The sequence below is a fragment of the Papio anubis genome, chromosome 9 (genome assembly GCF_008728515.1).
Source record: "Papio anubis isolate 15944 chromosome 9, Panubis1.0, whole genome shotgun sequence".
Lineage (NCBI taxonomy): Eukaryota > Metazoa > Chordata > Mammalia > Primates > Cercopithecidae > Papio > Papio anubis.
Window position 1 is genome coordinate 58658417 of NC_044984.1, and position 21390 is coordinate 58679806.

Here is a 21390-nt window from a genome sequence, read left to right on the forward strand (position 1 = left end):
CCCTAGGCCCAGACCAAGCTGTAATTCTAGAAATGGCGTGGATGCACCAAGCCCTGCTGGTGGTAGACATAGTGGGCTCCAAGAACCTAGTCGAAATCATGGTTTTTGGGTGGCTCTGTGTACAGAATCGGGTGAAGAGCATGCTCCTGTCCCTGGCATGGTTTCACCAAGGACACTGTGCCCGAGCTGAGAAGATAAAACACCTTGAGAAGAACTTGAATGCCCGTGCCTCAGGCCCTCACACTCCCCAGCATTCTATTGCTTAAGGCAACAGAACTATTGTCAGGAGCATTTTGAGAACTTTCTTGCTTTTGCTGCTAAGGTTGAAGAGAAGCAAGTGCAGCATTCCTAAATCCCTGCATTCCTTTTTCGTGTGTCTTGATGGATAGTGGTTTATTTTGTGGCAAGAGTGAGTTTGAAGAACTACTCTAATAGAGAAATGGCTCTTTTGCCCAATGGTATAATGATCTTTGCACACTTATAATAAAGCAAATTTATTTTTAAAAATTTTAAACTTCTCATAGAGAGGTATTGATGGAACATTCAATTAAAATCTTTGTTTATAGGACTCAGAGATAGCCAGATATTAAACAAATCAAAAAATGTTTCTCGTGAATATCAAGTTGACTCTTGATTAACATTTTATACTCTTATTAACATTGTGTACATTGTTTCTATTCAACCAATTTCAGAACTTCATGAAAAAGTTGAGTGGTAGGTTGAGTAATGGGGTAACACAATGGGAGCCTTTTCTGCAAGGCTGGCATGTGAATAAAGTACCTGCAAATCATAAAAAGAAACAAAATAGAGAGCTTTAAAAACAAGAATTTTCACATTGGTCTCATGGGTACATTCACACTCACTGGCTAGGGTTGTTGGGTGTGGGAGTCTAAGCCACAAGACTTGGGCAGCATTTTCAGCCCTCCAATCTCCCTCATTTGTGACCTAGAAAATCTCTGACATGTGGACTGTCCTCACCACAGTATGAGCAGAGGCTCCTGCTTCTTGGTTTATCAGGCAATGCACAGTGAGGAGTTGAAATGAAAGGGTCGAGCTGTGGTGACTACTAGGGCCAAGTCAAGAAGGAAGAGTAGAGCTCATCCCCACGGCCTCAATAAAAGCCTAGGAATGGCCAGAGGAAGAGGCAAAAATGAGAAGGCCTTCAATCATCCCCTTGGATGACTTAAAAGAATGGGTCTCAACCCTGAGTGCACACTGGAATCACCTGGAGAGCTTTATCTTTAAAATCCCGTGGCCCTGGTACCACCCCAGACAAATGGAAACAGAATTTCTACATGTGACACCTGGTTATCAGTATTTTTTTTTTAATAGGTTGAGTATCTCTTATCCAAAATGATTGCAATCAGATGTGTTTTGGATTTCAGATTTTTTCAAATTTTGGAGTATCTGCATTATACTTAATGGTTGAGCATCCCTAATATGAACATGTAAAATCTGAAGTGCTACAATGAGCATTTACTTTGAGCATCATGTTGGTGTTCAAATGATTTCAGATTTTGAAACATTGCAAATTTTGGATTTTTGGTTTAGGGATGCTCAACCTGTAGTTACTCAGGTATTTCCTATGCAATGTGAGTTGAAAACACTAGTTTAAAACAAGAATCCAAACCTAAATGGCTACCAGTAATGTAATTTAGGGGGTAAGAGTAAGCACGAGAGAGAGGAGATGGTGGCAAACTAAACAGTACATGATGCACCTAAGGGGGTAGCTGCAGGAGTTCTGCCTAACTGTTGTCATCTACAAGTGTGACGCCACTTTGCCAGCTGTCCTGATTTTCAGATGTTCGTATCTAAGTTTTAAAAAATTGAGTTGTGTGCTACAATGTGGATGAGCCTTGAAAACAAGCTCAGTGAAAGAAGTCAGACACAAAAGACCACATATTATATGATCCATTTATATAGAATGTCCAGAATAGGCAAATCCATCACAACAGAAAATAAATTAGTGGTTTCCAGGGGTTGGGAGGAGGAGAAAATGTAGTATGATTGCTTAATGGGTACTGAATTTCTTTTGAGGTGATGAAAATGGTGTGCAATTAAACAGTTATGATGGTTGCAAAATATGGTAAATTATATTAAAAACTACTGAATTGTATATTTTAAAATGGTAAATTTCATATTATGTGAAATTTACATATATATATATATATATATTTTTTTTTTTTTTAAGTGAGGAGGTGCAGGAGGGAAGAGATGGGAATTGGATTGTTTGGACCAACTCAGAGCCAAACAAATCCCTTTTATGGGAGTCAGAATGGAACACCTCACGGAAGACAAAAAGTCCATGGCTGAGTGTGGTGGCTCACATCTGTAAGCCTAGCACTTTGGGAGGCCAAGGCAGGTGGATCACTTGAGGCCAGGAGTTCAAGACCAGCCTGGCCAACATGACGAAACTCCATCTCTACTAAAATACAAAAATTAGCTGGGCGTGGTGGTGCATGCCTGTAGTCCCAACTACTCGGGAGGCTGAAGTGGGAGGGGGGATGGCTTGAGCCCAGGAGGTGGAGATTGTGATGAGCCGAGATCACAGCACTACACTCCAGCCTGAACGACAGAATGAGACCCTGTCTCCAAAAACAAAAAAGTCTATAAATTGGACTGAAGTTTTTTTAAAAAAGGCAATCTAAGGCCATAATTCATGTCTCCACATCCTTTTACATCTTCATCCAAACAAATGACAAAGTTATGTCTGCTGCACTCTTTTCATCTTAAGTCAGAGACAACCTAGGTTTTCTCCTTAATAGGTGCTACGCAGGGCTGCACTGCTAAGTGCACTTGGCTTTGGCAGCCTATAAATAGAAATGGAACCCCTGAGGTGCAGGAGAACAGGCTGGCAGATGAAGCCAATGCTGGTTACTGCTCTTTCTTACTGTTCTGTTACTGAGAGGGGGTAAGTGAAAAAAACAAAACCCCTGATAACCATGCTGATTAATTGTTACTCCTTTATCAATTGCTTCTGTCCAATAACTCAATTGTAAGTCACAATCCATAATTTATTATCCTCTTCAGTGAAGTTTATTACCTTTTTTTTTTTTTTTTTTTTGAGGCGGAGTCTCCCTCTGTTGCCCAGACTGGAGTGCGTTGACGTGATCTCAGCTCACTGCAACCTCCGCCTCCTGGGTTCAAGTGATTCTCCTGCCTCAGCCTCCCGAGTAGCTGGGATTACAGGCGTGCACCATCATGCTCAGCTTATTTTTGTATTTTTAGTAGAGACGGGGTTTCACCATGTTGGTCAGCCTGGTCTCAAACTCCTGACCTCAAGTAATCCGCCCGCCTCCGCCTCCCACAGTGCTAGGATTACAGGCCTGAGCCACCACACTCAACCAAGTTTATTTACTCTTAATTACTCAAAGCAGGTTAAAATTAGTACTACTTCTGTGAGATGCAACTACAATAAAGACAATGAGTGACAAACTGTTCTTCAAAGAGAGTTTGATGTTTCACTAGTCTTTTCTGGCCTGGGAATATACTTCAAATGGCAATGGTTCTTAGAGGTCCCCAAAATCCTACCATTTTCACAGATCAGAGTTAAATATTATTAAAAACAAAAATAGGCCGGGTGCGGTGGCTCACGCCTGTAATCCCAGCACTTTGGGAGGCTGAGGCGGGCGGGTCATCAGGTCAGGAGTTCGAGACCAGCCTGACCAACATGGTGAAACCCTCTACTCTACTAAAAATACAAAAAAATTAGCCAGGTGTGGTGGCGGGTGCCTGTAATCCCAGCTACTCAGGAGGCTGAGGCAGGAGAATTGCTTGAACCTGGGAGGCAGAGGTTGCAGTGAGCCGAGATTGCGCCACTGTATTCCAGCCTGGGTGACAGAGCGAGACTCCATCTCAAAATGATGATAATAATAATCCCTCATAAATACCTAATCTTCTAAGTATTGGACCACGATGCAGGTTTGCATGAACTCAGAAATGAGTGAAATCTTACTGCAGATTAGATTCAGACTTTTTTTCTTACCTGAATTCTTCTCTGTAGTTATTCTTAATATACTCAGCTAGAGTCCTGCTGTGCTGCAGACAGCTCTTGAGGATGTAAAATTGCTGGTACAACAGAACTGCTTGGCAGGGAGTTAGCAGCTGAAATGAAGCTGAAAGCCCCCTCACCACTTGTTTCACAATACTGGCCACAAAAGTAATCTAGACAAGGAAAATACAGTTACATGTAGGCTGAGTGCCACCCACAAAAGCAACTATTTTAGCTGGAGCTTCAACTACAAATCTAGACTGAAACCCTCACTACCCTAACACCACTGTTGCAATGTTACTCATCGAAATGTTGTTCAGTGTCAAATAAGAAGTATAGGAGGAAGCTGGGCGTGGTGGCTCTCGCCTGTAATCCTAGCACTTTGGGAGACTGAGGTGGGTGGATCACGAGGTCAGGAGTTCGAGATCAGCCTGACCAACATGGTGAAACCCCATCTGTACTAAAAATACAAAAATTAGCCAGGTGTGGTGGTGCGTGCCTGTAATCCTAGCTACTTGGGAGCCTGAGGCAGGAGGATCACTTGAACCCAGGAGGTAGAGGTTGCAGTGAGCCGAGATCTCGTCACTGCACTCCAGCCTGGGTGACAAAGCGAGACTCCATCTCCAATAAATAAACAAATAAATAAATAAATACCATGCAGGAAGGCTTACATGGGAAATAAAAGTAAAAAAATAAAACTAAATAAATAAATAAAAAGAAACTTCCCTGTTACATGGAGCCTGTAAAACCCAGATTTCCACACACCAGTTCATGTAATAGGGTCTGCAACCACCACACAGAAAACAAAGGGGTCTTGCATCTTGCACATATGAGCTGCCATTGCTGTGAATGTCTGTAACTTTCAAACATTCTGTGAAGCGGTCTGAGATTGGTTGGGGCCTGTGTGCTACTGAGGAAGACAAGTTCATGGGCTCAACCTCCATAGAAGGCAGCTGGCTGTTCTACTGACAAATGTACCCTCTGACCCCAGCCAGCTTTGTGTAAACATATGTCATAAGGATCTGACAAGAGAGTCTAGATCCCGTAGGACAGACCCAACATCACTCTAGAGAAACGGCAGGGGACCACTGACGGTCCAACAGATGCATGTCCATATATCGAAAGAGAACAGGCCGGGCGCAGTGGCTCATGCCTGTAATAGCAATTTGGGAGGCCAAGGTGGGTGATCACCTGAGGTCAGGAGTTCCAGACCAGCCTGGGCAACATGGTGAAACCCCGTCTGTACTAAAAAATACAAAACTTAGCCAGGCATGGTGGCAGGCGCCTGTAATCCCAGCTACTTGGGAGGCTGAGGCAGGAGAATTGCCTGAATCTGGGAGGTGGAGGTTGCAGTGAGCTGAGATCGCAGCACTACTGCACTCCAGCCTGGGCAACAGAGCGAGACTGTCTCAAAAAAAAAAAGAGAAAAAAGAAAACATATTGCCTCGTGCCCATTAGCAATGGAAATTTAGTTTAGATTACTCTTTTGAAGAGATTTCCAATTAAGTGTTTGTTGACTGAGTGCATAAGTTTGAGGAGGTAAGAAGAGATTAAGGGATAAAGCCTTTACTAGAATTAATTCAGCAGATATTTTACTGAACATTTATGGTATGCCTAGCACAACAGACAGAGCTTTTACCCTCACAGCACTGGCAGTCTGTTGGAAGAGAAAGAGAGTGTATCAGTCATGATGGACTAGATTATGCTGTGGTAACAAACCTCCCAAAAGACCAATGCTTTGCTTGAAACAGCAAAGGTTGATGACTCAGTCCCAGAGGGGTCTGCAGGGCTCTGCTCACTGTAGTTACTCTTGGCCATCAGTGGGCAAAGCAGCCACCTTGTGGGTGCTATGCCAAAGGAAAAGAGAATGCCAGGTGGCACACACTGGCTCTTAAAGCTTCTGCCCAGAAGTGACAGAAGCCAGTTCTGCTCACATTTCATTAGCCAAAGCAGCAACAGAGACCGCCCCCACCCCCCGATTTCACATGAAGAGGGAAGTGCAGTCCCACCATGTGCCCAGAAGGAGAGAGAGACAGAATATGAGTGGGCACTAATGGCTGTGACACGGCAGAAGCAAATAATAACACAAACAAATGTAAACTGCAACAGTGACGAGACCTATAAAGCAGAGGAAGAGGACACCATGCCATGCACTATTTGTGCCTCTAATGAGGGAATCTCCCCTGTCAAGGGGGACAGAGAAGCATCCTCCACTGCCCCACCCCAGGAAGGGGCCCTGAGGCCTGAGGGATGAGTAGAAGTTGACCAGGTGAAAAAGGGAGGGAAAAGCATTTCCAGTGGAGAGACAGATGCAATGGTACAGGTCCTGTGATGCAGCTGTGGGGAGCCGGGCGGTGGTGGGGAGAAAGATGGTGAGCAAGAGACCCACACAGCAGGGAGGCTGAGGGACCAGAGAAGGCTGTCGGCCATAGCACGCAGGCCCTGTAGGCCATGTTAAGGAGTTTAGTCTTTATTCAGAAGGAAGAGTTATTGAGAGATTTGAAGCAAGGGGCGACAATCAGATTTTTATTTCAAATGGATCCCTCAGCCTGTAATCTGGTGGGAAGGCAGGGACAGACCATTGAGATGTGATTGTAGTATCAGGGAAAGAAATGGTGATAATAGGAACTAGGATGGTGTCTGTGGGACAGAGCACACAAGTGATCCCAAGTGTTAGATTCACGCTCACTATTTAAGGTAAGTATTTATCTTTTTACCTAATTATACAGCTAATAATTTAATATTCTGTTTTCCACATATATCTTAGAGTTTTTCATGAAATAACGTTCCCATTTAAGATATAATTTCAGTGCCTTAAACATTCAGGTCCCAAATGTAAAAACAATTTATCAGTTAAATAATAAACTGTCAAATTTACACTTTGCTTCTGGTTGATAAACTTGATTACATCACAGGGAAAAATGTGTGTTTTATTAATTAAGCACAAGAGTATCTGCTTAATTAGGCTTGAGGAGTGATTTCGTTTTGACTTCTAGATACTTACGATGGGAGGACAGCTTTGTAGAAAGGACATCATCCAGCTAATAGCAAACTTTGTGGATCCCAATCCGAGATTTCCCTAAAAGACTCAAGGAAATAAACAAGTTATATTCATAAAGTTCAAGTTGTATATAAAAGGATACTCATTCTTAAATACGTTTTTATCCTGATTAATCGAATCTTTAAAATCAGTTTTGGAAAATAAACTAGATGAGCACTTAAGAGCAAAGGTCATATCATTGAAGTCAACCAGTTTTGGGGACCATCTCAAATACAAGCATTTTTGGTATATTATTAATCATATAACATAATTGCATAATATACATATATCATATAATAGTCACATAATTTATGGTTACATAAAATATTTTAAAATATAATATTTAAAAATTGTACCTGCTGAAAGACAAGAAGTATCTCATATAAAAGTGCTGTAGCGGTATTTGTATACTCCAGAATAAGCTTCTGTAACTAGAATTTTCAAGAATAATCAATGCAATGTCATAAACCAAGTCAGAAAATGATAATTTCCCTTGGTTCCCTTTAGGTACTTATACAATTTTTTTTTCTTTTTTTTGAAACAAGGTCTCATGCTATCACCCAGATGGCAGTGCTGTGGTCATGGCTCTGTGCAGCCTCCAACTCCTGGGCACAAGCCATTCCTCTCACCTCTGCTTTCTGTGTAGCTGGGACTATAGGCACAAGCTACCATGCTGCCTAATTTTATGTTTTTAATTTTTTGTAGAGATGAGGTCTCACTATATTGCCCAGGCTGGTCTCAAATTCCTGAGCTCAACCAGTCCTTTCACTTCAGTCTCCCCAGTAGCTAGGACTACAGGTATGTGCCACCACACCCAGGTAATTTTTGATTTTTTATTTTTGTAGAGACAGGGTCTCGCTTGTTGCCCAGGCTGGTATGGAACTCTTGGCCTCAAGCGACTCTCCCACCTCTGCCTCCTGAGTAGCTGGGATTCAAAGGCAAGCCATTATCCCTGGTTGGCCCACAGAATACTACTACAAAAAATTGCATACTTGACTTGCAAAATCAATCAGATCAACAACCCTACTTCCTTTCAAGAATGTAGAAATACGCCCCCCAGAGTTGAGGTGAGAGACTCTCTGGGGAATTTAGGCTTATGCCCAAATTAAACTAAGATTCCGTGGGATGGATAAATAGAAGACTTAGAGATATTTCATTCCTCTCAAGAATTCCAAACTCCTCTTTACAAAACTATCCCTTTTCTTCTTTTCTTCATTTATTTATTCAACAAATATGCATCAGACACCGTGCTAGGTGTTGAGGATGCAAGGGAGAACAACACAGACATGAGACCTGCCCTCATGGAACATACAGTCTAGTTGGGGAACAAACATCAAATGATCAAATAAGCAAATGCATAATTATAAACTGAGACAAGGGCTATGAAAGAAATGTACAGGAAGTTAAGGGAGCTCTATAAAGGAGGACTAGTCTCATTTGGGGATCAAGGAATGCTTCCCTCTGGCCCATATCATTCCTTACCTAGATTACGGCACTAGCTCCTTAATAGCCCTGCCTATCTGAGTCTTAGTTCCACCCCATTCTTTAATCCCTAATCCACCACTGAAAGTGATGTTGGAGACTCTCTATATGGAGTCTGTAATTACATATTCATGGATATATTTGAATAACGTCTGTCTCTCCCAGCAGAGTAGAAACTAATGAAGGCAGGGGTCGTGTCTGTTTTGCTTACTGTTTTGACCCTACTGCCTAGCACGTTGCTTGCTCATAACAGATGCTCAGTAAATATTTACTGATTGTGGCCGGATGTGGTGGCTCATGCCTGTAGCCTTTTGGGAGGCCGAGGCAGGCAGATCGCTAGAGCCCAGGGATTTGAAACCAACCTGGGTAACATGGCAAGACCCCGTCTCTACAAAAAATACAAAAATTAGCCAGGTGTGGTGGCTCGTGCCTGTAGTCCTAGCTACTCGGGAGTCTGAGGTGAGAGCATCACTTGAGCCTGGGAGGTCAAGTCTGCAGTGAGCCGAGATTGTGCCACTGCACTCCAGCCTGGGCAACAGAGTGAAACCTTTTCTCAAAAAAAAAAAAAAAAATTACTGAATGACTAAATGAGTTTTTTAAAACATAATTCTGAGCATATATTTAAGAACTATCAAATCATGTTCCATCTTTTTTAAAAAAATCTGTTAGCTTGGCTCAAAATAAACTAATAATAAGTTGGTTTATTCTCTCAGAAGGTGTACCTTCTAGGCAGTTTGATATTTCTAATGTTTTGGTACAACCTTAGAAAAATAGGTAACTCTTTCTGAGAATTTATACTGTTCATATAGGTGGGAAAATGGTAAAGTATGAGAGTTAACCTTAAAATCTCTAAGACAGTGATTTTTAACCTATTAGACCCCTGCTATGGAATTACATATACATCATATTTTGTACAGAGACAGATATAGATTTATCAAATTTATAAGGAATGCTGATTACTTTCCTTAATATACATACCTTAAGACATATAAAATGGATATATTAATATTGACTGAATAGTTATTTTTTCCTTTTTCTTGACCCTCTAAATCTCTAAATCTACTTTAGACGGAATAGTTTTCTAAGTTTTGAGGTTAATGACAAAAGATCTACTCTTTGGTTTAATTATATTTCTGTTTCTACGGTGTCATGGTCCACATTAAACGAAGCCAGGGCCCCAATATATAATAGTTTACCTCGAAAATTCTCATCTCACCTTAGCATCAAAAGACATTCTGACTAAAGCTGAATCAGCCACCAACTGGATATCAAACACAGGACAAGATTTTGGAATCTGAGGCTCACTAATTAAAATTACCAAGAGATTAAATAGTGTTCCCCTGGAAAAAAATAAATAAAAGGCAATTAATGAGCAAAGTGTTGAGAAGAAAAATGGTGACGCCAAGTTTACAAACACTGAATATAATTATGTTTAAAAGAATGAAGCATTGCAGACCATCTTTGACTGAAGTTTTGGACCCTTGGACATGCAAATGAATGTCTAGAGATAAAAAATTTTAATGAAAATATAATTGCTTGGTCTTCTGGCTCAGAGCAAGTATAGTTCTAGAAGTTCACATAGCTTAGAAAGACTAGAAAATCTGGATTCAAGGGAGATTTGGGTAATTTCAATTATAGCATTATTTTCCAAAGGACTTTTTATGGATTGCTAATTCCAGACAGTATTATAGTTAAAATAGATTCTGTGGTCAAAGGAGATATAGGGTATTTGGTTAAACCAAGTTCATCAGATGTGTTTACTACAGAACTTCTCAGAGGCTTTATATGCTAATATGCACTGTGTATCTCTGGGACAAAGCAACAGTATGCAGCTCTTCTTTTTTCTTTTCTTAAGTTTGTTTGCTTGGGTTATTTTTGGCACAGTATCTCATGATGTTGCCCGGGCTGGTCTTGAACTCCTGGAATCAAGTGATCCCCTGCCTCAGCCAAGTAGCTGAGATTACAGGCTTGAGCGACCACTTTCAGTTTTTACTTTTTTAAATTGATAATAAAAATTGTATATGTTTATGGTATACAACATGATGTTTTGAAATACGTATATACTATAGAATGTGTACATATTTTATAAATCAAGTGAATTGACATATGCATTACCTCACATGCTTATTTTTATACAGTGAGAACACAAAATCTATTGTCAGCAATTTTCAAGTATACAGGACATTATTATTAACTATAGTCACCATATTTGTATGATTGATCTCTTGAACTTATTCCTCCTGTCTAACTGAAGTTTTGTACCCTTTGACCAATATCTCCCAATTCCACCCCGCCCCTAAGCCTCTGACAACCACCATTCTACACTCTCTGTTTTTATGAGTTTGGCTTTTTTAGATTCCATATATATGTGAGATCATGCATGATCTCAAAAGTGAAACTCATATTTTTCTTTCCGTGCCTGGCTTATTTCACTTAGCATAATATCCTCCAGTTTCATCCATGTTGTCACAAATAACAAGACTTCATTTTTATGGCTGAATAATATTCCATTGTGTATGTATACTACATTTTCTTTATCCATTCACCCATTGCTGGACACTAAGTTTGCTTCCTTTTCTTGGTTTTTGTTAATAATGTACAGCATTCCTTTTTTTTAATATAAAATTTTTTTAACATAAAGATGGGGTCTTACTTTTTTCCCAGGCTGAACTTGAACCCCTGGCCTAAAGCAATCTGCCCATCTCAGCCTCTCAAAGTGCTTGGATGACAGGCATGAGCCTCCGCACCCAACTCCACCATTTCTTAAAATGCTTGTTTGATCTCAAGAAACCTCAGATCTTTTCCTTTCCAATGTGGGGTACTGTCCATTGATAACTCACTTAAATGTTACATGTGCATCCTGATGAGCTGAGTTAATAACATTATCTCCTTCTATTGAGTAGTACAATCCCAGTATGGTTGAAAAGGAGCTGAAGGCAGACTGCTAAAAACTCAGTTGTCTAATTGAAGGCAATGTCAGAGTAGATTTGAGGGGTAGGAGTAGTAAAATGATTCAAAGATAAGACTATACAAAAGTTCTCCATAACCATAAGCATTCCTTTCATAATGGAATAAAGGAGAGTGAGTATAAATATCCTTATTTAGTAGGATCTGAGGCTTTCTAATCTTTTTACAATCATTTAAATCATCACCATGATTAGAAGCTCATGATTAACCTACACTCTAGTAAAAATACAATGCCCTTCCTTTCTCCAAGTCAAAAAGCAGGTCTAGTTCTTATATTTGGAAGAAGAATCATGTCAGTTAGTACATTTCTCACAAAAGCAGGATATACCCTACAGTGTATTTAATAATGTTTTATTCAGGCTACTTAAAATGGCCAATCTTACTTTTAGAAGACCCTTTTAAAATCAACAGAACACTCCCTTTAGAAGTGTTTCTTGATATTGTTTGAATTGGCATTCCATTCACTGTTGTATTTAATTATAGTCCTTTATTTTCAGTAACAGCTTATTTTCAAAGTATCATACATCCAAGGCAAAGAAAAAGAACTCCCGAACTATGGGTCACTTGCTATGATAACATATGAATTCAACCCTAACAATACTAGGATATGAAAAAATATGGCACATTTCAAGAAAGTTACAGCAAAGTATGTGGAACGAATAAAATCTCCACTCATGAAAATAATAAAGAGGAAAATGCTGAAATGATTAACTGCTTTTTTATTTACCCAAATGGAATTTAATTTGAAATCCACCTCTTCTGCCAATTCAATTTAAAATCTATTAGGGCAATAATAGATAGAAGAAATTTTAATCAAAATAGTAGTTTCATCCTGAAAATATAGATGACTTAGAGGATTGACATCACAGCCTTAAAAAGAGTCCCAGCAGCTTAATACTTTATTGTTTAGGTTGTTACTATTTCCAATGTATGTATTTGGAATGTACTACAATATCTTAAAAAATACAGACTTTGAGGGCCACATTCACAGTCTCCTAAGTCAGTCTATGTTACTGTGGTGGGCAGAAATCTAACGTGGCTTCCAAAATTCCCAGCCTGCTGGTATAAACCCTATCAAAGTCCTCCCCCTTAAGTGTGGGCAATACCTCTGAATATGTTTGTCTGTCACTCTTGTGATTATGTTATATGAAATGGAAAAGGTGAAAGGATTCTGAGAATATAATAAAGGACCCTAATTGACTGACTTTTGAGTTAGTCAAAAGGAGATTGTCCAGAGTAGGCTTGCTCTAATCAGATGAGCCCTGAAAAAGAGATACTCTCCTGCCAAGAAAAAAGCCACCTGAGTCTCACAGCTGTAATGAAATTTAGTCTGCCAACAACCACCCAAATGAGCTAGGAAGAGTGTCCCAAGCCTCAGATGAGACTATGGCCTGGCCAACACCTCAACTGAAACCTTGTGAGACCCTGGGCAAAGGATCCAGTTAAGCTGTGTCCAGATTTCTGATCCATGGACACTGTGAGATAAGAAATGCATGTTGTTTTAAGCCACTAAGTTTGTGATAATTTGTTATGTGGCAATAGAAAACTAATACAGTTTTGGCTGGGCACGGTGGCTCATACCTGTAATCCCAGCACTTTGGGAGGCCAAGGTGGGTGGATCACCTGAGGTCAGGAGTTCAAGACCAGCCTCACCAACAGGGTGAAACCCCCATCTCTACGAAAAATACAAAATTAGCAGGGCGTGGTGGTGGTGCGAGCCTGTAATCTCAGCTATTCAGGAGATTGAAGCACAAAAATCGCTTGAACCCAGGGGGCGGAGATTACAGTCAGCCAAGATCGCACCACTGCACTCCAGCCTGGGTGACAGAGCAAAACTCCGTCTCAAAAAAAGAAAAAAGAGCCCAGGTGTGGTGGCTTATGCCTGTAATCCCAGCACTTTGGGAGGCTGAGGCGGGTGGACTGCCTGAGGTCAGGAGTTCAAGACCAGTCTGGCCAACATGGTGAAACCCCGCCTTTACTAAAAACACACAAAAAAATCAGCTGAGTGTGGTGGCACACACCTGTAATCCCAGCTACTTGAGAGGCTGAGGCAGGGGAATTGCTTGAACCAGGGAGGTGGAGGTTGCAATGAGCCAAGATCACGCCACTGCACTCCAGCCTGGGCAACAGAGCAAGACTCTGTCTCAAAAAAATAAATAAATAAATAAAATAAAAAAGAAAACGAATACAGTTTTATTAGATATTTACTGGGCTACATAATACTATGGGTCACATGATTTGACCCTAGGGATATAAAAACTGGCTGAGAAAAGTTAATATTACAACCAGACTCTACTATAGCAATGTAATATATGTATTAAATGACATGAAAAGAATTGGTAATATCAGGAAAGAACCTTGATAGGGCTGATGTGATCAAACCAAGTTAAAACAAAACAATTGAAGGCAATGCTTTTAAAGAAAAAGAACAACAATAAATAAATAAATAAATAAATAAATAAATAAATAAATAACTCTATGACAGAGATAAGGATGATTTTTTTCAACTTGGAAATAGAAAGGTAGGGACCAAAAGGTGGAGAAAAAGGATAACCAGATTTAGTGATAATTTTAATATGGGAGAAGACAGACATATCAAAAATAATGTTGAATCTCCATCTTGGAGATTAGGGAAATGGCAGTACTACCATTCGCATAAAGAAGTATTCAAGCTGCATGCGGTGGCTCATGCCAGTAATCTCAGCACTTTGGGAGGCCAAGGTGGGAAGATCCCTTGAGCCCAGGAGTTTGAGACCAGCCTGGACAACAAAGTGAGACCTTGTCTCTACAAAAAAATAAGAATTAGTTTGACACGGTGTATTTTCTTGTTTGCTGTAAAGTAGGACTCAGCAAACTATGGCCTGTAGGCCAAATCCAGCCTACAGCCTGTTTCTGTGAATAAAATTTATCGGAACACAACTGTGTCCATTCGTTCATGCACTGTTTATGGCTGCTTTTGTGCTACAATGGCAGAACTGAGTAGATGCAGCACAGATTGTATGGCGTGATAAGCCAAAACTATTTTCTATATGATCTTTTACAGAAATGTTTGCCCATTCCTGCTACACAACATAGTATGCCGGCTCGGCACAGTGGCTCACGCCTGTAATCCTAGCACTTTGGGGGTCAGAATGGGGGCAGATCACTTGGACCAGGAGTTTGAGACCAGCCTGGGCAACATGGCAAAACCCCATCTCTATGAAAAATACAAAAAAAAAAAAAAAAAAGCAGAGCATGGTGGCACATACCTGTGGTCCCAACTACTGGGGAAGTGAAGATCACCTGAGCCACAGGAAGGTTGAGGCTGCAGTGAGCCAAGATCGTGCCACTGCACTCCAGCCTGGATGACAGAGTGAGATCCTATCTAAAAAAAAAAAAAAAAAAAAGGGAAGAAAAGAAAAAAAAGCATAGTATGCCCATAGTCCCTGGCACATAGCAAGTGTGCTTAAGAAATATTAACTAATGAGGCTGGGCATGGTGGCTCATGCCTGTAATCCCAGCACTCTGGGAGGCCAAGGTGGGCGGGTCACCTGAGATCGAGAGTTTGAGACCACCCTGACCAACATGGTGAAACCCCATCTCTACTAAAAATACAAAATTAGCCGGGCATGGTGGTGCATGCCTGTAATCCCAGTTACTCGGGAGGCTGAGGCAGGAGAATCACTTGAACCCGGGAGGCAGAGGTTGCCATGAGCTGAGATCGTGCCATTGCACTCCAGCCTGGGCAACAAGAGTGAAACTGCATCTCAAAAAAAAAAAAAGAAAGAAAAGAAAAACAAATATTAATTAATGAAATTAGGGCCAGGTGTGGTGGGTCATGCCTGTACTCCCAGCTGCTTGGGAGGCTGAGGCATGAGAATGGTGTGAACCCGCAAGGTGGAGGTTGCAGTGAGCTGAGGTCGCACCACTGCATTCCAGCCTGGGCGACACAGCAAGACTCTGTCTCAGAAAAAAAAAAAAAAAGGAAAGAAAGAAAGAAAGAAAGAAATATTAATGAAATTAGCCGAGTGTGGTGGCACATGCCTGTCATCCTAGCCACTTGAGAGGCTGAGGTGGGAGGACTGCTTGAGCCCAGAAGGTGGAAGGCTGGAAAAATATTACCAAGAGTTCTTATTCTTTCCCCTGGTTTAAGTGTTTTTGTCTGTTTTTCTTTTTTTCTAGAGACAGGGTCTCATTCTGTCACCCAGTGTATCACAGTAATAGCTCACTGCAGCCTCGAACTTCTGGCTCAACTGATCTTCCTGCCTCATCCTCCTGAGTAGTTGAGACCACAGGTATGTGTCACCATGCCCAACATTTTTTTTCCTAGAGATGGGGTCTCACTTTGTTGCCCAGCCAGGCTGGTCTCAAACTCCTGGCTTCAATTGATCCTCCCACCCTGGTCTCCCAAAGTGCTAGGATGACATGTTTTGACTATTTTGGAGTCCTTGGCTCTCATCATTTGCTCCACCCCTTTTTTTTGTTTGTTTTTAAAGAGACAAGGTCTCACTGTTGCCCAGGCTAAGTGCAGTGGTGTGATCATAGCTTACTGCTGCCTGGAACACCTAGGCTCAAGTGATCTCTCCCTTCGGCCTCCTGAGTACTGGAATTACAGGTGTGCACCACCGAGTCTGGCTCATTTCTCCACCTTTTAATACAGTAGATTTAAATAAACAATTGATGAAAGTGGAAAAAAATTTAGCCACAACATTGCCCAATAATATAATTTAGAGTTTATAAATACATATTAAAAAAATCAAGTGGCTGGGCATGGTGGCTTACACCTGTAATCCCAGCATTTTGGGAAGCCAAGGCGTGTGGATCTCCTGAGGTCAGGAGTTCAAGACCAGCCTGATCAACATGGTGAAACCTCGTCTCTACTAAAAATACAAAAATTAGCTGGGCATGGTGGTGGGCACCTGTAATCCCAGCTACTTAGGAGGCTGAGTCAGGAGAATCACTTGAACCCAGAAAGCAGAGGTTGCAGTGAGCTGATCGCACCATTGCACCCCGGCCTGGGTGACAAGAGCAAAACTCTGTCTCAAAAAATCAAAATAAAAAATCAAGCAGACAGTATGCAAAACTGCAGAATCAAAGTTTCTGTGACAAAGAATGCTACTGTCCCCCACTATACATTCTTCCATTCTTCCTTTTAATAACAGATGTCCTCATTACCATCCAAAACTAAGTTAGGCACATAGATGTCCAACTACAGACACATTTCCAGCCTTTCCTGCAGCTAGGTGTGGTCATGTGCCTAAAGTTCTCACCAGGAGAGATGTGAGCAGAAGTGTTATATGCCTTGCTTAAAAAGGAAGCTTGTTTGCCCTCTACTTCTCTCTCTCTCGCTCTTTTTTTTTTTCTTTTTTAACTGGAATGCCCTCTGTTTCTCTTTCTGCTTCCCACAGGGTATAATGAAGTCATCAAGGTCAGCCAGCTTTCACTGTAAGGATAAAGACAACATGATAGAAGACAACAGAGTAACAAAGGGAAAAAAACCTAGGTCCCTGGCTCACCTTGTGTATGAAAGCCTGAATATTTACTCTGAACTGTTATGTGAGAAAGATTTCAATTAAGATCTTCTTTGGGCCACATATTGTAGAATATCTTTTTATTTTTTTATTTTTTTATTTTTTTGAGACGGGGTTGCCCAGGCTAGAGTCCAATGGTGTGATCTCAGCTCACTGCAACCTCCGCCTCCTAGGTTCAAGTCATTCTTGTGCCTCAGCCTCCCGAGTAGCTGGGATTACAAACATGCACCACCACGCCTGGCTAATTTTTGTATTTTTAGTAGAGACAGGGTTTCACCATGTTGGTCAGGCTGGTCACAAACTCCTGACCTCAGGTGATCCACCCGCCTTTGCCTCCCAAAGTGCTGGGATTACAGGCATGAGCCACCGTGCCTGGCCTAGAGTATCTTTATCATAGCAGCTCACCCTAGATATTAATAAACTCTCCAAAGTCATTTACTCTAAGGTCACACGATTATATTGTAAATGAGGCTACTATAACTCCTGATTTTGCAATTTTTCCATTGTGTGGATATAAGGATACTCTGGGAAATTCTAGTGGAGATCCCCTGGCTTTTATTGTATGATGGGTCATTTGGTCTTTTTCAAGTTCACCAGACTAGGACAAAAAATAATTATGCTAAGAAAATCCTTCTACCCTTAATAATCCAGAGAGACAGAGAGAACTTGGCCTGTGCCAATTAACCTGTTCATCACAGAAGGAAGGAGAAAAACAAAAGAGTGAAATATACTTGGAAGGGTGTTGAACAGGGAAGTTGGAGAATTACGTGCTTTGGAAGACACTCAACAAGAAGAGTTAATGGGTTGCAACCACAACGTCCCGATATCTTCTAAAAGACCTTACTTCTTAGCTGCCAATGTGTTCAGGCGTGATGACTCAGTTTCTGTTTCTCTGAACATCAATACTAGGGTCTGTATAATTTCAATGCATGCCCTAGAAAATAAAACGATAAAAGGCAAAGAAATTGCATGATTTCATTAGAAGCTCAGAATTCCATGAAAGTAGTAATCTTTGCTAAAACTGCTTCCAGATACCCATACAGAAAAAAGTACAGGAAATAAATTCTGTACATCAAATTGTTAACATTGGTTAAGTGCCTACTCTGACTGCTACACAGTAAACACCCAAAAACATTTGCTGGTCGGGCGGGGTAGCTCACACACTACTCATGCTGTAATCCCAGCACTTTGGGAGGCCCAGGTGGGCGAATGGCCTGAGCCCAAGAGTTTGAGACCAGCCTGGGGAGCATGCCGAAACCCGCCTTTACAAAAAATAGCTGAGTGTGGAGCTCAGGAGGTCAAGGCTGCAGTGAGCCATGATCATACCACTGCACTCCAGCCTAGGGGACAGAGTGAGAACTTTTCTAAAAAACAAGAAAAAAATTGTTGAATGAATGAATAGCTGGATGTCAGCACTAAGTCATTTTTATATGTATCTCTTTTCCAAAGTTTTTAGGATAATCACACACTGGTCTAAAATTATTGTTTAATTTTTAATATTTTCAGAAAGGTAATATTTGGCTCAAAATGTCAATGGTAAAAAAGAGAATACAGTGAAAGCTGTCTCTCCTCCAGATACCCACTTTTCCCACTTTGGGACAACAAATATTACTAGTTTCTTGTGCATCCTTCCATTAAAATTAGAACAAAATGAGTTCTACTTTTTAAAATCCACAGGAAGAGGCCAGGCATGGTGGCTCATGTCTGTAATCCCAGCAGTTTGGGAGGCTGAGGCGGATGGATCTCCTGAGGTCAGGAGTTTGAGACCAGCCTGGCCAATGTGGTGAAACCCCGTTTCTACTAAAAATACAAATATTAGCCAGGCATGGTGGCGTATACCTGTAATCCCAGTTGCTCGGGAAGCTGAAGCACAAGAATTGCTTGAACCCACGAGGCAAAAGTTGAAGTGAGCAAAGATTGTGCCACTGCATTCCAGCCTGGGCAACAGAGTGAGACTCTGTCTCAAGAAAAAATAAATAAATAAATAAATAAATAAATAAATAAAATCCACAGGAAGAAAATCTTGCAGTGCCATTAATCATTAACATAGCATATATGTTGTCCAGTGTCTTCCATTTATCTTTAACACCCTAGCCAAAAAAAAAAAAAAAAATCGATGATTATCTAGTTAGTACTTACACCAGCTCATCAACCCTTTGGCTTTGATTTTGAAGTGCATTCTTATCCCTAGACTCTGGCAAGTACTCATGAAGTTTGTTTACTAGGAAATAGAAAAGGTCACTGGTCTGTAAAAGCAAGTGGGAAAAAAAGACAGTAATTAAGGTATCTGTTGTTAAAATTCTCTACTCTCATGTACTAAAAATATGAAGAAATAATTTGTTCTTTGATTAGAGAAATGAATTACAATATCTCCCATTAATACTAGCATAACCCAAATTGGAAACATACTTCTTACTTACAACCAAGAGACCACTGTCCTGGTGACCAGAGCAAGGGCTACAGGTCAATGCTGGGAGATGCAACTTAGGCCTGGCTTGACAATTAACCTTGAAAATCATCCAGAAGCAGGTGTGTCATCTCAGGCAACTCATTCAGTCACCTTGAAAAATGAGGCTCCTATAATTTCTGCCTTTCCAAAGTAATTTGGCCTTTGTGAGGATATAAAGAATAAGCAAGCTCTCGTTTTAAAATGTTTACTAACACAAAAACAAATGTACAGCACTACGCTACATTATGGAAATGGTGCAGAACAATATTGATTCTTCTGGTAATACAGTGGAAATGTAGATTGCCATTTCTGTCCAAACAAACACTGACTTAGAGCTGGGGAACCCATTTTTTGTGTGTTCCTGTCCAGTCTCATGAGAAATCGAGCATGAAAATAAGCGCTGGCCCATGAAATCAGGCAAGTCAGCATTAATGAGAAATGTAATGTAATTGCTTTTCTTTTCTATTCCTCTATTGTTCATTTTTTCCCCAGGATTTTGGTTTACTAGTGACAATTTAGGCTTTTTGTTTAGAAAGTGTGCATGTCCCCTTATTCAGGTAATATGGCATGAGAAGAGGCTGGGAATGGCTTGGAGAAAGGAAAAAGAGGAAGAGAAGCAGGATGTATACCAGATGCTCTTAGAAGTGCTTGGGCTTTGAAAGAAGGAAGGACTTGGCCGGACGTGGTGGCTCATGCCTGTCAGCCCAGCACTTTGGGAAGCCGAGGTGGGCAGATAACTTGAGGTCAGGAGTTCTAGATCAGCCTGGACAACATGGCAAAACTCTATCTCTACTAAAAATACAAAAATTAGCTGGGTTTGGTAGCATGCGCCTGTAATCCCTAATCCTAGCTACTTGGGAGACTGAGACAGGAAAATCACTTGAACCTGGGAGGTAGAGGTTGCAGTGAGCTGGGATTGCGCCACTGCACTCCAGACTAGGCAAGAGTGAGTGAGACTCCGTCAAAAAAAAAAAAAAAGAAGAAGAAGAAGAAGTGCTTGGGCTTACCCAGTGCCTGATAAATTAGCATAGTGTGGCAGTTTTACAGACTGACCCTGAGCTATATTCTTTGAGCTCAAATCCCAGCTCTGCCACTTGGCAGTTGTGTGACATTTGGCAAATTACTTATACTCCCTGTCACTCAGTTTCTTCATCTTTCAAATGGCGTTAATAATATCACCTCAAGGAGTTGATATTACATTTAAATAAGATAGTATGTATTTGTAAAGTTTCAACAGTGCTTAGCACATAACAAGTGTTCAATAAGTATCACTTGTTATTATGACCTCCCACCTGCTCACTGATTCAAGAATTTTCATTTATAAAATATCATACCTAAAACAACATGGAAAAATCTCAAAAATATTATGCCAAAAGAAGCCAAATGCAAAAGAGTACTTAGTGTCGAATTCCATGTAAGTGCAATGCTAAGAGAGGCAAAATGAATCTACAGTGACAGAAAGCACATCGATAGTTGCACGAGGCCAGGAGTGTGAGAGAACTGGCGGCCAAAGGGCACAAGGTGACATTCTGGAGTGACAGAGACACTCTAAATCTTGATTGAAGTAGTGTTAATAGTTACATGAATACAGACATTTGTCAAGACTCTTCAAACTGTATCTTTAAATATGGGTGCATTTTATTTCATGTAAATTATACCACAATAATTTCTTCAAAGAAGATAGTTGAATGGCCAATAAGCACATGAAAGATGCTCAACATCACTAATCACTAGGGAAATGCAACTCAAAACTACAATGAGATATTATCTCACACCCATTAGGATAGCTACTATTTAAAAAAAACACAAAATAACAAGTGTTGGCAAGGATGTGGAGGAATCAGAACCCTTATATACTGTTGGTGGGAGTAGAAAATAGCACAGACACTGGAAACCAGTATGGTGGTTCCTCAAAAATTTAAATATAGAATTACCATCCAATCTAGCAATT

The 21390-nt window shown here is 40.7% G+C and overlaps 1 protein-coding gene across 3 annotated transcripts in view; it reads right to left on the bottom strand.

Moving 5' to 3' along the window:
* Positions 1-480: 480 nt before the first annotated feature.
* Positions 481-21390, bottom strand: part of C9H12orf56 (chromosome 9 C12orf56 homolog) — a 114089-nt gene continuing 93179 nt past the window's right edge. Inside the window, exons 7-13 of one of the 3 annotated variants that reach the window (XM_031650596.1) lie at positions 19130-19236; positions 17835-17924; positions 9730-9853; positions 7388-7462; positions 6996-7070; positions 3986-4164; positions 481-780 (exon numbers count right to left, since the gene is read on the bottom strand). In XM_031650596.1, coding sequence (XP_031506456.1) covers positions 675-780; positions 3986-4164; positions 6996-7070; positions 7388-7462; positions 9730-9853; positions 17835-17924; positions 19130-19236 — 756 coding nt within the window. In that variant the 3' untranslated portion in view covers positions 481-674. Of the gene's footprint in view, positions 781-3985; positions 4165-6995; positions 7079-7387; positions 7463-9729; positions 9854-17834; positions 17925-19129; positions 19237-21390 lie in introns of those variants that run through there. The other 2 variants (XM_031650597.1, XM_031650598.1) reach the window with 2 other exon arrangements.